At 45.6% G+C, this 18,977-nt stretch overlaps 2 protein-coding genes across 2 annotated transcripts; both read right to left on the bottom strand.

Annotated features, from left to right (window-relative positions):
- Positions 1–515: 515 nt before the first annotated feature.
- Positions 516–4,336, bottom strand: LOC116985208. Its single transcript, XM_033039795.1, has 2 exons — positions 4,206–4,336; positions 516–2,511 (listed from the first exon to the last, which is right to left on the bottom strand). Exons 1-2 carry the CDS (start codon positions 4,290–4,292, stop codon positions 1,285–1,287), a joined length of 1,314 nt encoding a protein of 437 aa, XP_032895686.1. The 5' UTR covers positions 4,293–4,336; the 3' UTR covers positions 516–1,284.
- A 6,591-nt stretch (positions 4,337–10,927) lies between these two features.
- LOC116985205 lies at positions 10,928–14,944 on the bottom strand. The gene is made up of 2 exons (XM_033039793.1): positions 14,736–14,944; positions 10,928–13,109 (listed from the first exon to the last, which is right to left on the bottom strand). Exons 1-2 carry the CDS (start codon positions 14,820–14,822, stop codon positions 11,883–11,885), a joined length of 1,314 nt encoding a protein of 437 aa, XP_032895684.1. The 5' UTR covers positions 14,823–14,944; the 3' UTR covers positions 10,928–11,882.
- Positions 14,945–18,977: the final 4,033 nt, after the last annotated feature.

Raw genomic sequence — 18,977 nt, 5'->3', positions numbered from 1 at the left:
TTGGAACTAGAGTCTCTTTCCATTACTTTGATCCGGCACAAGGATCCTCTTTTTATTTAAACAAATCCAATAAAATTCTAATTATACAGGCCCAAATTTAGTAAAGAATAAAATTACGCTACACATAATTTCCCCATTCAGTAGTGTAGTTTGTACATGTAATAAAGGAAATAAGACAAGGTATGAAATGCTAGTAACTTTTTCCTGCTCTCTGCCCCTCCCCTTGAAAGATTCAACAAAATTCCACATTTGAATTAGGTTTTGAAAATGAAACTGCTTGTGGAAATTTATAAAAGAAAGTAATCTAATAATCAAATTTTCAAACTATATGTTTGTCGATCTTTAAGAATGATTTATTTTACATTAACATCCAGCAGACATCGTAGATTACAAATAACAAAGGGTCATTTACTTCAACTAACTATAACTTCACATTGCTGGCATGTAATTAATTAATTAGAGTATCAACCTAAAAATAATTTCCTCTTAAACACAATGCACACAAGTCCATACATACATTTTAACGTGATTAGCATAGATGGGCATCATTATTGGCATGGATAATGTGTGCCAAAAGATCACCCTTCTGTGCTGTAATTCACTGATTACCTATTTCTCATGAGATAGAAAGTCCACAATTAACGCCTGCTTTCAGAGCATTTCACTCCATCCTATTCCCCCACGTATTTCCCTGTAATTGTTTCTCTCGCTTCTGCCCATCAACTCCCACCTGGATTCACCCAGCACCCACCTATATTAGCCATATATTAGAGTAACCAACTAACCTACCATCCAGCACGTTGTTAGGGTGAGGGAGGAAACCAGAGCACACAGAGAAACTCATGTGATCAAGCGAGTGCATGGAAACTCCACACTGACAGTATCGAGATCAAGAACAGATCCGAATCACTGGAGCTGCTTGGCAGCGTCACTACCTGCTCTGCCACTATGCTGATCTATATATCAGAATAAGACATAAATCAGTTCTCCATTCCTCATGATTCACATACATAAATAAGATCCTTTCTATAACAACTTAGGCAATACCATGTTACAAAACTTGGAAGCAATTTATTGAAAAAGAAAGCGAAAAAGTGGACTCTTTAATACTGAAACATGAAGCGAATGTTCTTATCTTATAGTCTCAATGATAGTGAAAGTGAGTAGAGAATAGGGATTATTCAGTTTAGGCAACAAATGATCACGTGTTTGTCGTTCAAAACACACACTGTGTAATGTAAATATTCAGGGCATCAAATCATAATCACCTGGACAGAAAATAATTTAGTCTTTGGGTCTGCTCCTTCTGGTGATAGGAAATACATGTTTCTTGGCCTCTGGTACCTTCTCATCAAGGGTAACCCACTGACCTTGTTCATTTTTAATAAGGACCCCTAAACAGCGGACACCATCTCCTTTCTTACGCTTCGGAATTAGCTGACCCAAAATACTTTCCAGCATCTTGTTGTTTGACAAGCTCATACAGTACAGTTGAAAGTCATTTATCACATCATCTGTGTAGTATTTTAGGATTTCCTCCCTTGGATACACAGGAATACATTCCTCCTTGTGACCATGTTTCCAGTGGAATTTCTGGCAGGCTTTGCTGCAGTAATATGTAAGGCGACAGGAATCACAAGTGCGAAAGTGACATTGGCTAACTTCCAGTTGATTGCAAGGTGGTGACGAGCATATTGTAGGGAACGTTTCAGGTGGTTTGGTTTCTGTGTCAGTAATTGTAGATATGTACCTTGCTTTACGGTTATAATGCACATAAGGGTTTTTCTTGTATTCTCTAGGATCAGTTATAGCCAAAATGGCTTTTTTCGCAACATGTACACCTGCCATTTCATATTCATCTTCCAGCGACAAATAGCTAATTATTTGGGGGAAAGAGGATCTATCCCAGGTTTGCTCACAAATTGGAATGTGATAATGCTCAGCAAGGACCAGCCATGCTTTTACAAGTAGCCCAAGGTTTAATCTTTCATCGGATACTTTCCAAGCTACTTCCAGGCAGTTAAAGATCTGCAATTGGCAAATATATTTTATGTCATCTTCAGTGCACAAGACAAGGCAATTGTAGAGAATTTTCAAACATTCTTGCCAGATGAAATAGCGCAGGTGAGTAACTTCACCATCAAAACAAAGCATGATGCCAATATTTGTTACAATTCGGTATCGTTTATCCCACATTCGTTTCACACAGGGCATGTAACAAGATATTCTCCGTAAAAAACCCAAAGCCTGAAAAAAGGTAGAATGAGAGTGAATCAGCTTCATGCTACCTTCCGCGAAGCATTCATCCACTAGTTCAGACCATGCGATTTCAGCAAAACGCTGGAAAAAGACATGTGCTTCTGGGCGACAGTCATCGGCTCCGGTAATACCAATCTTCTCAAATAGATCCAGCATGATTGTGTGTAGTTCCGACTGGGCCTCATATGTGTCTTGCAGAATGAGTCGCATTATGCGTTTAATCAAGTTGTCAATGGAGTCTCCAATTTGCATCTAAAGGGTGGCACAAAGTTAATCAAAACATCAGCCAACTCAAATTGGGATGGGGTGAGGTGAGAAATTACATTTACAATGAAACAGGAATGAAATCTGAGGTCAATTTCAAATTAACTGTGTATGCATATGTTTAATATCTGACGGTGGAGCACCCCAAATATAAACAGATCACATTTGCAGGATATTTACCTATCTTCTCACCAAACAAAGTTAGCATGAGTTTGTTTCCCCCCCTGCTTTCTCCCCCCAATTAACCTGAAACCATATCTAAAGACCAACTAAAAGCAAATGCAAAAAAAAATCTGAATGCCAGTATGTATCTAGTCTAAACTTGGCTTGAAAATGAATGATACAGTAAAAAGCTGCAGAGGAGATTCACCAGGATGGTGTCTGAGATAGAGAAGTGCGGTTATTACCCCCCACCCCACCACCATCCCCAAAAGGTGTTATGTATTTTCTCCCTGGAGCAAAGAGGTTAATAAGAAACATAACTGAGGTATATAAAATTATGAGGGATACAGATAAGATACCTTTCCCCAGATAATGGGGCGGGTGATGAGGCGTTGAAACTAGATGGGACGGGTTTAGATTTAGAGGAAAGGGATTCAGAGGGATTATGACGAAAGGGATTCAGAGGGAATCTTCATCAGCCAGAAAGTGGCAACTACTTGGAATGCACTGACGTAGTGAATGGTTTAAGCTGCATCACCGACAGCATTTAAGAAATGTTTAAATGAACATACGAATCACTTAAGTATAGAGGGCTGTGAACCAAGTGTTCAGCAATTGGGATGATACAGAAGAGTGCCCAATAGTCAGCCTGGATGAGTTGGACCAAATTGGGTTTCATGCCATACAATTCTATGATTCTGACTTAAAAATACAAACCCTGAGTGCCGTGCAGGGTCCTGATCTCTATGGTCCATAGAGGGGACCCAAGGAAAAGTGGGAACATGTTTATCAAGCAGGTGACAGCGGAATTGTCAGAGACTAAACAGTTGGCAGCACTTTTATGGCGTGGACCCTTTACCTTCCGTTAAAATAATAGCGTATGAAGGAGTACTTTAGATTTGCGGGTAAACCCGGAACCACAGATATAATTCTGTTTGGTGCTATTTGATGAACTAATTCATGGAGTTAATGGACATAGAAGGGACGGCCACCGAGGCCCAGTTTCAGCCCGCCTCTCCCTCGGGTGGGCCGGGGATGGAGCAGCGCTGGGCCCGGGGATGGAGCAGCGCTGGGGCCGGGGATGGAGCAGCGCTGGGGGCCCGGGGATGGAGCAGCGCTGGGCCCGGGGATGGAGCAGCGGTGGGGCCGGGGATGGAGCAGCGCTGGGGGCCCGGGGATGGAGCAGCGCTGGGGCCCGGGGATGGAGCAGCGCTGGGGCCGGGGATGGAGCAGCGCTGGGGCCCGGGGATGGAGCAGCGCTGGGGCCGGGGATGGAGCAGCGCTGGGGCCCGGGGATGGAGCAGCGCTGGGCCGAGGCCACCCTGCCGCTGGATGGCGTCGCCAGGGTCGGGCCCCAAGGGTGGGCGGCCAGAGGCGGAGACGGGCCGGGAGCCGCAGCCCATCGCCCCCGTCGTTACCCCGGGCCCGCCGGCCGAGGCCCGCAACCCCGCCTCTACCCCGGGCCCAGACTCCCGCAGCCCCCGCCCCGTCCCGCCAGTGGTTAATGTCTGCCCACTGACCTCCAGTCGCTCCTTGTACCGGACCTCGCCCTCTTCCTGCTTCGGCTGTGTGCCCCGCTCCGTCTTCTCCGCAGCCGCCGCCGCCATCGCTGCTCCAACAGGAGCTCTTGCTCTGTGATCTTTGATTAGGAGAGCCCTGTCCGCTCGCCGAACCGCCCGCCACCTGCAGCCCCGGCACAGCAAGCGCACCTCACCCCTGCCATCAACCCAACCCAACACCTCACCCTTACCCTCCACACCTCACCCCTACCCTCCACACCTCACCCCTACCCCACTCAACTTCCCACCCCTACCCTCAACTCAACACCCCACCCCTACCCCCAACTCAACACCCCACCCCTACCCCCAACCCAACACCTCACCCCTACCTTCCACACCTCACCCCTACCCCCCTCAACTCCCCACCCCTACCCTCAACTCAACCCAATACCTCACCCCTACCCCCAACTCAACTCCCCACCCCTACCCTCAACTCAACTCAACACCCCACCCCTACCCCCAATTCAACAGGACACAAAGTGCTGGACTAATTTGGTGGGTCAGGCAGCAGCTCTGGAGAACATGGATAGGTGATGCTTCGGGTCAAGACTCTACCTCAGACTCCACTTGGAGGAACTTATCCTCACCCTCAACAACTTCTCCTTTGACTCCTTACACTTCAATACACTCTAGCTAGAGGCAAAGCTAAAGTTATATAATATTAAACATAATGAATAGTTCAGACAGCATCTGCAGAGAGAGAAACCGGATTAACATTAGGTCGAAGACATTGATAAATTATAAGTTTTATACTTTTTTTTGAATTACTTATTCGGTCATTAAGTGGCATCAAACAAAATTAAATCAGATAAATATCTTTACATAAGATAACTCACCATAAATAGTAAACACTGAACTCTATCTATATGTGATCTATATGTAGCGAAAAAATGTTTGCACCACCTTACTCACCTTTGTCCTATGGTCAGTTCCTATAAAGTTTAGTTTAGATTGGTTATATTTCACAAGTTATTCATAATTTTTAACTTAAAAAAATTGTTTAATAGACTGTGGGCCAAGGTGCTTCTTCGTGGGGTGGCTGCCACGAAGAAGCAGCCATGTTAAACAAAGTCACACACAGGCGTCCTCCATATAGCACCCTGGAGCGGTGAAGGAAAACACCAAATGTAAACGTCCACTGCCTTGTGGCTATACCTTATTCAGGAAAGGTAAAGACTGGATCCGACGGAATACACGGAGGAGACCACCATTTGGCGGTCTAACGGGTAGGAAGGTGGACCCAGCAAAGCGTCGTGCAGCGCAATTAGGGCACAATGTTCACGTAGAACACTGGTGGCCATCCACTGCATCCTGACCTATCGCCAACCGTCTTGACTATGTCTTGCCACTGGATCCAGATAGGCCAGGACGAGAGAGTGAGGCTGACAATTGACGCTACTCTCCCTCACTTTAATCCAAGTCCAGCACAAGTCAGGACTTCAGGACCCGTAACCGCCCAACTGAGCGAGGCAGGATCACCACGAGATCCAGTGCGCAGCTGTGAGGAAGCGCTCTGCAGAAGTTCGTAGGAAACGCGCCACGCGCGGGGCTCGAGCCACTTCAACTTCTGCTGCAGCGCCTGCCCAGCTGTGTCGCATGTGCGGGCGAGCCTTCCAGGTCCGGATCGGTCTCACCGGACCCACAAACAAAAACATTAAAGTCATGGTCTTCTTCGACCACGAAGGATGAACAACAACATTACTGGTGTAGCCATGACTGTAAGGGGGGGGGGGGACATGACTATTCAATTCTTGGTCATAATGTGACATTTACATCTGAAATAAGACATTTTCCTCTTAAAGCGACTGGAAGATGCCTTACAGGTCTGTCCCGCAGCCTGGCACTGCCCCAGTCCTACTACGGCCGTGACCCTCACTCTGCACACTGGCAGTCAGTGGGGTTCAGTAAACTGGGGAATGCACAGGATCTGCCCTCACCCATTAATTAGGTGAGTTCAGGACAACATGTTGAAAAATCTTCACGAGTCTTCCCGTGCTTACCTGCCGTTAGCGAGTCTTCCTGAATACCTGCGGTTAGCATTACGAGTCGCTAAGAGACGTCCCCGAGCTCCGACGTACCCGCTACATTCATTCTCCGTGCTTACCATGAGTTTTTTATTAAACTCGGGAGAGCTCTTGGAATGAACTCATACCGTGGGACAGGGCTATCAGCAAGTTAATTCATTCATATAGTTATGTAAGTTAAAGTTTCCCTTCATTTATTTCATAATGGTAAATATCATCCTTTTTGTGTGAAATATTAATAGCCACCAAATTTATTTTTCCCATCTATGTCACTTAAGGCCGCTGTCGGGCTGGAGTCAAGAGGTTGAATAATTAAATGTTTTGTTTAAATTAAATGCATTCAATTTGTTTCTGTTCTAACATTCCCAAGGCCAGACAAGATGCCCATGGGCCTTATCACAGGTCATCAGCAACCAACTACAGCAGCAGACAAAAAGAGCACTAGAGCAAACAAGACAATCACACTTATCTAATTGTACACGTAATTCTAATGTACCTGTTGTCTACCTTGAAGTGAGTCAATAGGCTATAATGTTTTGATGCTGTGCATCCTGTGTGGGAGTCATTTCTATTTAACACAGCGTTGCTGGTAACGTTTGTCAGTGAGACCTTTATCTGGCTTCTACAAGATTATTTTTAAAGTTTAATTTCAGTGGTAGTAATTTTGAACAGCAACTGCAAATTTTCATTTATTTTGACTGTTAAGTCTTTCGTATCTTTGAAAAAAATCCTGAAAATCATTGTCAGCTGAACCAGTATTTTACTTTTATTTTGTTTCTCCAGAGATGCTGCCTGACCCGATGAACTACTCCTGCATTCTGTGTCTATCTTTGATATAAAGCAGCAGCCGCTGTTCCTTCCAACACATTTTGACTTTTCAAATATGTTGATGATTCAGAATTCTAATTGGGTTACTTCAGTGGAAGAGTGCTTGATTGTTGAGCCTCTGTGATGGCATTATTCTGAGGGACTAATATGCCTGAACCTCCTGGCTGCACAGTGGGTCTCTCAACTGAGTGCAGGCACACATGAACCTAAAGATGAGTCTGGCACAGGATCGACTGATTACAATAAAAACATTCTGCTCCGGAGGTGCTCTACAACTTAAAGCTTGAAAAACTTAGGTTCTCTCTCAGAGGCTCTACCAAGACATTCCTAGATACATGGAACCCTTTCCTGGAACTTGTTAACTCTCTTAACTTGTTTCCGGACTCGGAAGAGGATGAGTGCCCTCTATCACAGCTCTGTCTTATTGCAGCTGCTATCCCCTCAACCCCTCCCCCCCATCCACCCCCTCCCTCCCCACGTTTTTTTTAAAATTAATAAATAATACTTTATTTATTTATTTATAAATTTCTTTTTCTTTCTTTTTATTATTTTTTTATTTATTTTTTAAAAAATCGTATTTGTGTGGATGTGTACGTATGTGAGTGTTGTTTGTTCCCGGGTGGCGAGGGTGGGTAAGGGTAAGGGTTTTGAGGGTTGTTTACATACTGTTGTACAATTATGTCCTGATTATCACTGTCTATTATCATTGTATATTAGCAAATTGCTGTTAAATTCAAAATTCAAATAAAAAGATTTAAACTAAAAACATTCTGCTCCAAATATCCACAATCCAAAAATGTCTAAAATGTGAATGCTTGTGCAATTAGCATTTCTGATGAATCAGATTATAAATCATTTACTTTTTAATGTGCTCCTATTTAGACTTTAGAGATACAGCGTGGAAACAGGCCCTTTAGCGCACAGAGTTCACATCGACTAGCGAACATCCCATACACTAGCACTATCCTACACACTAGGAACAATTTACAATGTTACCAAAGCCAATTAACCTACAAACCTGTATGTCTTTGGAGTGTGGGTGAAATCCGGAGCACCCGGAGAAAACTCATGTGGTCACAGGGAGAACGTACAAACTCCGTACAGTCAGCATCTGTAATCATAATCGAACCCAGGGCTCTGGCGCTGTAAAATTTGTAGGAATTTGCTTAAGTATAGTTACTAATATGGGGTGTATTCAATCTGTATCTTCTTAGTTGTTAACTCAGCATACCACCGTGATGGATGGATTGGAGGAGTGCAGGGTTGGAAGCTGCAGGCCAATTAGAGAAACTATCCTTTACCCCCTACCTCCACAAAGAATCATCGAAAGATAAGTGTAACCTGAGATTATAATCATGGTAATCCCACAACACTGACATACATGTGTGCCTCTCCAAATGAGAGTGAATTTAAACGCCTGTACATGTCTTTGCCTCAACTAATTATTCTCAGTTTGTAACCAGTAGGGCACGCACAAAAGAAAAAAAGTCAATGTAAATCTCCTGAAGACGATTGTGAGACAAATCTGCAAATTAAACACAGGTGTAATTTCTACATGGTGAAACCAAAATGTATAAAAATGACCTTTATTAAAATCTGGCAATGTGCACTTTAAACACATGTATTTTTTATATTACAAATCGCAAATTGTGCCAGACTCATCTTTAGGTTCATGTGTGCCTGCACTCAGTTGAGAGACCCACTGTGCAGCCAGGAGGATCAGGCATATTAGCAAATAAATAAATGATGGGTCTTTGTCCCAAACATTATGGAGGGCACTGTATATTTGGTAGTGTTCCCAGACTATCCTTATACTAGGCACCTTTGCCACTCATGTGCCCCCCTGGGGGTCTCCCTTGTTTGAGGGGTGTCTCCACCAGATCCTGCCATGTAATGTTCTGCCGAGGAAGGCCCCCAGACTATGGTCCTCCCCGACAGAGGCTTGCCATTGGCTTTACCAAGCTTCAGTGAGTCCCTCAGCACGTACTCCTGCAGTCTAGAATGGGCCAGTCGGCAGAAGGGTCTCAAACCGAAACATCACCCATTCCTTCTCTCCGGAGTTGCTGCCTGTCCCGCTGAGTTATGCCAGCATTTTGTGTCTATCTTTGGTTTAAACTAGCATCTGCAGTTCCTTCCTACACATATCGGCAACATTCCCTGACAGACCTCTCGCTCTGCTGGGAATTCTGATAGCAAGTGCGACATTAAGCATAAACTAAACTGGCTCCCTAACAGACAATACAATTGTAGACTTACATTTTTGTCATTCCAGTTGAATGGTGTCAGTGACTCATTGTCTGTGTGGGTGGAAGATTGCAACCTTCTCCCCATATTAGATTAGATTAGATTAGATAGCCTTTATTGTCATTCAGACCGAAGTCTGAACGAAATTGCAGCAAACATACAATACAATACAATAAAAAACAACAATAAACACATATTAACATCCACCACAGTGAGTCCACCCAGCATCTCCTCACTGTGATGGAGGCAAAAGTCTTAGAGCTGCAGTCTCTTCCCTCCTCTTCTCCCTCTGCGCTGAGGCGATACCCCACCGGGCGATGTTAAAAACTGTCCCGCGGCTCAATCACCGCGCCCCGGGGTGGTCGAAGCTGCCGCCCACCAGTCCTGCTGACGCAGCCGCTGGCCCGCGGCCGAACCCCGGACTCAGGCCACCACCGCCAGAACACCGTCCCAGCCACCGGAGCACCGTTCCAGTCCCGAGCCGGATAGCCCCCACGTGAGTACCGTTACCGTCTCATCCCCGCGCCAGGCCGCCCCGACATGGGCGCCGTACCTCCCTCGGGCTGGGCCGCCCAGACATGGGCGCCGCTCCTCCCTCGGGCTGGGCCGCCCCGACATGGGCGCCGTACCTCACTCGGGCTGGGCCGCCCCGACATGGGCGCCGTACCTCCCTCGGGCTGGGCCGCCCCGACATGGGCGCCGTACCTCCCTCGGGCTGGGCCGCCCCGACGTGGGCGCCGTACCTCCCTCGGGCTGGGCCGCCCCGACATGGGCACCGTACCTCACTCGGGCTGGGCCGCCCCGACATGGGCGCCGCTCCTCCCTCGGGCTGGGAACGCCGTACCTCCCCGAGCTCGGCCACTCCGACGGAAGCACCGTTCCTTCCTCGGGCCAGGCCGCCCTCCCGGGAGCGTCACAGCCCCTCACGGAAGCACTGTTCCAGCCCCGAGCCGGGCCGCCCTCACGGGAGCGAGCTCAGGGCGAGTCCTGGCGGGCTCTGCCTCCTGAGCCTCGAGTTCGCCAGCTCCGCCATTAGGCCTCAGCGCAGACGGAGGCAGAGAAGGGGAATACGACAAAAAAGTTGCATTCCCCCACAGGGAGAGACAGCAAGCCCCGTTTCAACCCCCCCCCCCAAACACAAACTAAAAACCAAAACTAGACTAACCAAAACGAAATAAACAACACAAAAAAACACAAAACAAACAGGACTGCCGGTGAGCTGCTGCAGCCAGAGTGTCTGCTGAATGACAGAAGTGTCTTGGAACTAGAGTCTCTTTCCATTACTTTGATCCGGCACAAGGATCCTCTTTTTATTTAAACAAATCCAATAAAATTCTAATTATACAGGCCCAAATTTAGTAAAGAATAAAATTACGCTACACATAATTTCCCCATTCAGTAGTGTAGTTTGTACATGTAATAAAGGAAATAAGACAAGGTATGAAATGCTAGTAACGTTTTCCTGCTCTCTGCCCCTCCCCTTGAAAGATTCAACAAAATTCCACATTTGAATTAGGTTTTGAAAATGAAACTGCTTGTGGAAATTTATAAAAGAAAGTAATCTAATAATCAAATTTTCAAACTATATGTTTGTCGATCTTTAAGAATGATTTATTTTACATTAACATCCAGCAGACATCGTAGATTACAAATAACAAAGGGTCATTTACTTCAACTAACTATAACTTCACATTGCTGGCATGTAATTAATTAATTAGAGTATCAACCTAAAAATAATTTCCTCTTAAACACAATGCACACAAGTCCATACATACATTTTAACCTGATTAGCATAGATGGGCATCATTATTGGCATGGATAATGTGTGCCAAAAGATCACCCTTCTGTGCTGTAATTCACTGATTACCTATTTCTCATGAGATAGAAAGTCCACAATTAACGCCTGCTTTCAGAGCATTTCACTCCATCCTATTCCCCCACGTATTTCCCTGTAATTGTTTCTCTCGCTTCTGCCCATCAACTCCCACCTGGATTCACCCAGCACCCACCTATATTAGCCATATATTAGAGTAACCAACTAACCTACCATCCAGCACGTTGTTAGGGTGAGGGAGGAAACCAGAGCACACAGAGAAACTCATGTGATCAAGCGAGTGCATGGAAACTCCACACTGACAGTATCGAGATCAAGAACAGATCCGAATCACTGGAGCTGCTTGGCAGCGTCACTACCTGCTCTGCCACTATGCTGATCTATATATCAGAATAAGACATAAATCAGTTCTCCATTCCTCATGATTCACATACATAAATAAGATCCTTTCTATAACAACTTAGGCAATACCATGTTACAAAACTTGGAAGCAATTTATTGAAAAAGAAAGCGAAAAAGTGGACTCTTTAATACTGAGACATGAAGCGAATGTTCTTATCTTATAGTCTCAATGATAGTGAAAGTGAGTAGAGAATAGGGATTATTCAGTTTAGGCAACAAATGATCACGTGTTTGTCGTTCAAAACACACACTGTGTAATGTAAATATTCAGGGCATCAAATCATAATCACCTGGACAGAAAATAATTTAGTCTTTGGGTCTGCTCCTTCTGGTGATAGGAAATACATGTTTCTTGGCCTCTGGTACCTTCTCATCAAGGGTAACCCACTGACCTTGTTCATTTTTAATAAGGACCCCTAAACAGCGGACACCATCTCCTTTCTTACGCTTCGGAATTAGCTGACCCAAAATACTTTCCAGCATCTTGTTGTTTGACAAGCTCATACAGTACAGTTGAAAGTCATTTATCACATCATCTGTGTAGTATTTTAGGATTTCCTCCCTTGGATACACAGGAATACATTCCTCCTTGTGACCATGTTTCCAGTGGAATTTCTGGCAGGCTTTGCTGCAGTAATATGTAAGGCGACAGGAATCACAAGTGCGAAAGTGACATTGGCTAACTTCCAGTTGATTGCAAGGTGGTGACGAGCATATTGTAGGGAACGTTTCAGGTGGTTTGGTTTCTGTGTCAGTAATTGTAGATATGTACCTTGCTTTACGGTTATAATGCACATAAGGGTTTTTCTTGTATTCTCTAGGATCAGTTATAGCCAAAATGGCTTTTTTCGCAACATGTACACCTGCCATTTCATATTCATCTTCCAGCGACAAATAGCTAATTATTTGGGGGAAAGAGGATCTATCCCAGGTTTGCTCACAAATTGGAATGTGATAATGCTCAGCAAGGACCAGCCATGCTTTTACAAGTAGCCCAAGGTTTAATCTTTCATCGGATACTTTCCAAGCTACTTCCAGGCAGTTAAAGATCTGCAATTGGCAAATATATTTTATGTCATCTTCAGTGCACAAGACAAGGCAATTGTAGAGAATTTTCAAACATTCTTGCCAGATGAAATAGCGCAGGTGAGTAACTTCACCATCAAAACAAAGCATGATGCCAATATTTGTTACAATTCGGTATCGTTTATCCCACATTCGTTTCACACAGGGCATGTAACAAGATATTCTCCGTAAAAAACCCAAAGCCTGAAAAAAGGTAGAATGAGAGTGAATCAGCTTCATGCTACCTTCCGCGAAGCATTCATCCACTAGTTCAGACCATGCGATTTCAGCAAAACGCTGGAAAAAGACATGTGCTTCTGGGCGACAGTCATCGGCTCCGGTAATACCAATCTTCTCAAATAGATCCAGCATGATTGTGTGTAGTTCCGACTGGGCCTCATATGTGTCTTGCAGAATGAGTCGCATTATGCGTTTAATCAAGTTGTCAATGGAGTCTCCAATTTGCATCTAAAGGGTGGCACAAAGTTAATCAAAACATCAGCCAACTCAAATTGGGATGGGGTGAGGTGAGAAATTACATTTACAATGAAACAGGAATGAAATCTGAGGTCAATTTCAAATTAACTGTGTATGCATATGTTTAATATCTGACGGTGGAGCACCCCAAATATAAACAGATCACATTTGCAGGATATTTACCTATCTTCTCACCAAACAAAGTTAGCATGAGTTTGTTTCCCCCCCTGCTTTCTCCCCCCAATTAACCTGAAACCATATCTAAAGACCAACTAAAAGCAAATGCAAAAAAAAATCTGAATGCCAGTATGTATCTAGTCTAAACTTGGCTTGAAAATGAATGATACAGTAAAAAGCTGCAGAGGAGATTCACCAGGATGGTGTCTGAGATAGAGAAGTGCGGTTATTACCCCCCACCCCACCACCATCCCCAAAAGGTGTTATGTATTTTCTCCCTGGAGCAAAGAGGTTAATAAGAAACATAACTGAGGTATATAAAATTATGAGGGATACAGATAAGATACCTTTCCCCAGATAATGGGGCGGGTGATGAGGCGTTGAAACTAGATGGGACGGGTTTAGATTTAGAGGAAAGGGATTCAGAGGGATTATGACGAAAGGGATTCAGAGGGAATCTTCATCAGCCAGAAAGTGGCAACTACTTGGAATGCACTGACGTAGTGAATGGTTTAAGCTGCATCACCGACAGCATTTAAGAAATGTTTAAATGAACATACGAATCACTTAAGTATAGAGGGCTGTGAACCAAGTGTTCAGCAATTGGGATGATACAGAAGAGTGCCCAATAGTCAGCCTGGATGAGTTGGACCAAATTGGGTTTCATGCCATACAATTCTATGATTCTGACTTAAAAATACAAACCCTGAGTGCCGTGCAGGGTCCTGATCTCTATGGTCCATAGAGGGGACCCATGGAAAAGTGGGAACATGTTTATCAAGCAGGTGACAGCGGAATTGTCAGAGACTAAACAGTTGGCAGCACTTTTATGGCGTGGACCCTTTACCTTCCGTTAAAATAATAGCGTATGAAGGAGTACTTTAGATTTGCGGGTAAACCCGGAACCACAGATATAATTCTGTTTGGTGCTCTTTGATAAACTAATTCATGGGGTTAATGGACATAGAAGGGACGGCCACCGAGGCCCAGTTTCAGCCCGCCTCTCCCTCGGGGGGGGCCGGGGATGGAGCAGCGCTGGGGCCGGGGATGGAGCAGCGTTGGGGCCGGGGATGGAGCAGCGCTGGGGCCCGGGGATGGAGCAGCGCTGGGGCCCGGGGATGGAGCAGCGTTGGGGCCGGGGATGGAGCAGCGTTGGGGGGCCGGGGATGGAGCAGCGCTGGGGGGCCGGGGATGGAGCAGCGCTGGGCCCGGGGATGGAGCAGCGCTGGGCCGAGGCCACCCCGCCGCTGGGCGGCGTCGCCAGGGTCGGGCCCCAAGGGCGGCCAGAGGCGGAGACGGGCCGGGAGCCGCAGCCCATCGCCCCCGTCGTTGCCCCGGGCCCGCCGGCCGAGGCCCGCAACCCCGCCTCTACCCCGGGCCCAGACTCCCGCAGCCCCCGCCCCGCCCCGCCCCGCCAGTGGTTAATGTCTGCCCACTGACCTCCAGTCGCTCCTTGTACCGGACCTCGCCCTCTTCCTGCTTCGGCTGTGTGCCCCGCTCCGTCTTCTCCGCAGTCGCCGCCGCCATCGCTGCTCCAACAGGAGCTCTTGCTCTGTGATCTTTGAGTAGGAGAGCCCTGTCCGCTCGCCGAACCGCCCGCCACCTGCAGCCCCGGCACAGCAAGCGCACCTCACCCCTGCCATCAACCCAACCCAACACCTCACCCTTGCCCTCCACACCTCACCCCTACCTCCAACCCAACACCTCACCCTTACCCTCCACACCTCACCCCTACCTCCAACCCAACACCTCACCCCTACCCCCCTCAACTCCCCACCCCTACCCTCAACTCAACTCAACACCCCACCCCTACCCCCAACTCAACTCCCCACCCCTACCCCCAACCCAACACCTCACCCCTACCTTCCACACCTCACCCCTACCCCCCTCAACTCCCCACCCCACCCCTACCCTCAACTCAACCCAATACCTCACCCCTACCCCCAACTCAACTCCCCACCCCTACCCTCAACTCAACTCAACACCCCACCCCTACCCCCAATTCAACAGGACACAAAGTGCTGGAGTAAATTGGTGGGTCAGGCAGCAGCTCTGGAGAACATGGATAGGTGATGCTTCGGGTCAAGACTCTACCTCAGACTCCGCTTGGAGGAACTTATCCTCACCCTCAACAACTTCTCCTTTGACTCCTTACACTTCAATACACTCTAGCTAGAGGCAAAGCTAAAGTTGTATAATATTAAACATAATGAATAGTTCAGACAGCATCTGCAGAGAGAGAAACCGGATTAACATTAGGTCGAAGACATTGATAAATTATAAGTTTTATACTTTTTTTTTAATTACTTATTCGGTCATTAAGTGGCATCAAACAAAATTAAATCAGATAAATATCTTTACATAAGATAACTCACCATAAATAGTAAACACTGAACTCTATCTATCTATATGTGATCTATATGTAGCGAAAAAATGTTTGCACCACCTTACTCATCTTTGTCCTATGGTCAGTTCCTATAAAGTTTCGTTCAGATTGGTTATATTTCACAAGTTATTCATAATTTTTAACTTAAAACAATTGTTTAATAGACTGTGGGCCAAGGTGCTTCTTCGTGGGGTGGCTGCCACGAAGAAGCAGCCATGTTAAACAAAGTCACACACAGGCGTCCTCCATATAGCACCCTGGAGGGGTGAAGGAAAACACCAAATGTAAACGTCCACTGCCTTGTGGCTATACCTTATTCAGGAAAGGTAAAGACTGGATCCGACGGAATACACGGAGGAGACCACCATTTGGCGGTCTAACGGGTAGGAAGGTGGACCCAGCAAAGCGTCGTGGAGCGCAATTAGGGCACAATGTTCACGTAGAACACTGGTGGCCATCCACTGCATCCTGACCTATCGCCAACCGTCTTGACTATGTCTTGCCACTGGATCCAGATAGGCCGGGACAAGAGAGTGAGGCTGACAATTGATGCTACTCTCCCTCACTTTAATCCAAGTCCAGCACAAGTCAGGACTTCAGGACCCGTAACCGCCCAACTGAGCGAGGCAGGATCACCACGGGATCCAGTGCGCAGCTGGGAGGAAGCGCTCTGCAGAAGTTTGTAGGAAACGCGCCACGCGCGGGGCTCGAGCCACTTCAACTTCTGCCGCAGCGCCTGCCCAGCTGTGTCACATGTGCGGGCGAGCCTTCCAGGTCCGGATCGGTCTCACCGGACCCACAAACAAAAACATTAAAGTCATGGTCTTCTTCGACCACGAAGGATGAACAACAACAATACTGGTGTAGCCATGACTGTAAGGGGGGGGGGGGGGGGGGGGGGGAACATGACTATTCAATTCTTGGTCATAATGTGACATTTACATCTGAAATAAGACATTTTCCTCTTAAAGCGACTGGAAGATGCCTTACAGGTCTGTCCCGCAGCCTGGCACTGCCCCAGTCCTACTACGGCCGTGACCCTCACTCTGCACACTGGCAGTCAGTGGGGTTCAGTAAACTGGGGAATGCACAGGATCTGCCCTCACCCATTAATTAGGTGAGTTCAGGACAACATGTTGAAAAATCTTCACGAGTCTTCCCGTGCTTACCTGCCGTTAGCGAGTCTTCCTGAATACCTGCCGTTAGCATTACGAGTCGCTAAGAGACGTCCCCGAGCTCCGACGTACCCGCTACATTCATTCTCCGTGCTTACTATGAGTTTTTTATTAAACTCGGGAGAGCTCTTGGAATGAACTCGTACCGTGGGACAGGGCTATCAGCAAGTTAATTCATTCAAATAGTTATGTAAGTTAAAGTTTCCCTTCATTTATTTCATAATGGTAAATATCATCCTTTTTGTGTGAAATATTAATAGCACCAAATTTATTTTTCCCATCTATGTCACTTAAGGCCGCTGTCGGGCTGGAGTCAAGAGGTTGAATAATTAAATGTTTTGTTTAAATTAAATGCATTCAATTTGTTTCTGTTCTAACATTCCCAAGGCCAGACAAGATGCCCATGGGCCTTATCACAGGTCATCAGCAACCAACTACAGCAGCAGACAAAAAGAGCACTAGAGCAAACAAGACAATCACACTTATCTAATTGTACACGTAATTCTAATGTACCTGTTGTCTACCTTGAAGTGAGTCAATAGGCTATAATGTTTTGATGCTGTGCATCCTGTGTGGGAGTCATTTCTATTTAACACAGCGTTGCTGGTAATGTTTGTCAGTGAGACCTTTATCTGGCTTCTACAAGATTATTTTTAAAGTTTAATTTCAGTGGTAGTAATTTTGAACAGCAACTGCAAATTTTCATTTATTTTGACTGTTAAGTCTTTCGTATCTTTGAAAAAAATCCTGAAAATCATTGTCAGCTGAACCAGTATTTTACTTTTATTTTGTTTCTCCAGAGATGCTGCCTGACCCGATGAACTACTCCTGCATTCTGTGTCTATCTTTGATATAAAGCAGCAGCCGCTGTTCCTTCCAACACATTTTGACTTTTCAAATATGTTGATGATTCAGAATTCTAATTGGGTTACTTCAGTGGAAGAGTGCTTGATTGTTGAGCCTCTGTGATGGCATTATTCTGAGGGACTAATATGCCTGAACCTCCTGGCTGCACAGTGGGTCTCTCAACTGAGTGCAGGCACACATGAACCTAAAGATGAGTCTGGCACAGGATCGACTGATTACAATAAAAACATTCTGCTCCGGAGGTGCTCTACAACTTAAAGCTTGAAAAACTTAGGTTCTCTCTCAGAGGCTCTACCAAGACATTCCTAGATACATGGAACCCTTTCCTGGAACTTGTTAACTCTCTTAACTTGTTTCCGGACTCGGAAGAGGACTGAGTGCCCTCTATCACAGCTCTGTCTTATTGCAGCTGCTATCCCCTCAACCCCTCCCCCCCATCCACCCCCTCCCTCCCCACAAATTTTTTTTAAATTAATAAATAATAATTTATTTATTTATTTATAATTTTCTTTTTCTTTCTTTTTATTATTATTTATTTTATTTTTTTTTAATCGTATTTGTGTGGATGTGTACGTATGTGAGTGTTGTTTGTTCCCGGGTGGCGAGGGTGGGTAAGGGTAAGGGTTTTGAGGGTTGTTTACATACTGTTGTACAATTATGTCCTGATTATCACTGTCTATTATCATTGTATATTAGCAAATTGCTGTTAAATTCAAAATTCAAATAAAAAGATTTAAACTAAAAACATTCTGCTCCAAATATCCACAATCCAAAAATGTCTAAAATGTGAATGCTTGTGCAATTAGCATTTCTGATGAATCAGATTATAAATCATTTACTTTTTAATGTGCTCCTATTTAGACTTTAGAGATACAGCGTGGAAACAGGCCCTTTAGCGCACAGAGTTCACATCGACTAGCGAACATCCCATACACTAGCACTATCCTACACACTAGGAACAATTTACAATGTTACCAAAGCCAATTAACCTACAAACCTGTATGTCTTTGGAGTGTGGGTGAAATCCGGAGCACCCGGAGAAAACTCATGTGGTCACAGGGAGAACGTACAAACTCTGTACAGTCAGCATCTGTAATCATAATCGAACCCAGGGCTCTGGCGCTGTAAAATTTGTAGGAATTTGCTTAAGTATAGTTACTAATATGGGGTGTATTCAATCTGTATCTTCTTAGTTGTTAACTCAGCATACCACCGTGATGGATGGATTGGAGGAGTGCAGGGTTGGAAGCTGCA

This window comes from Amblyraja radiata, chromosome 21, assembly GCF_010909765.2.
Source record: "Amblyraja radiata isolate CabotCenter1 chromosome 21, sAmbRad1.1.pri, whole genome shotgun sequence".
Taxonomy (NCBI): domain Eukaryota; kingdom Metazoa; phylum Chordata; class Chondrichthyes; order Rajiformes; family Rajidae; genus Amblyraja; species Amblyraja radiata.
The sequence above is the reverse complement of the archived record's forward strand: the minus strand, read 5'-3'. Positions and strand labels throughout refer to the sequence as shown.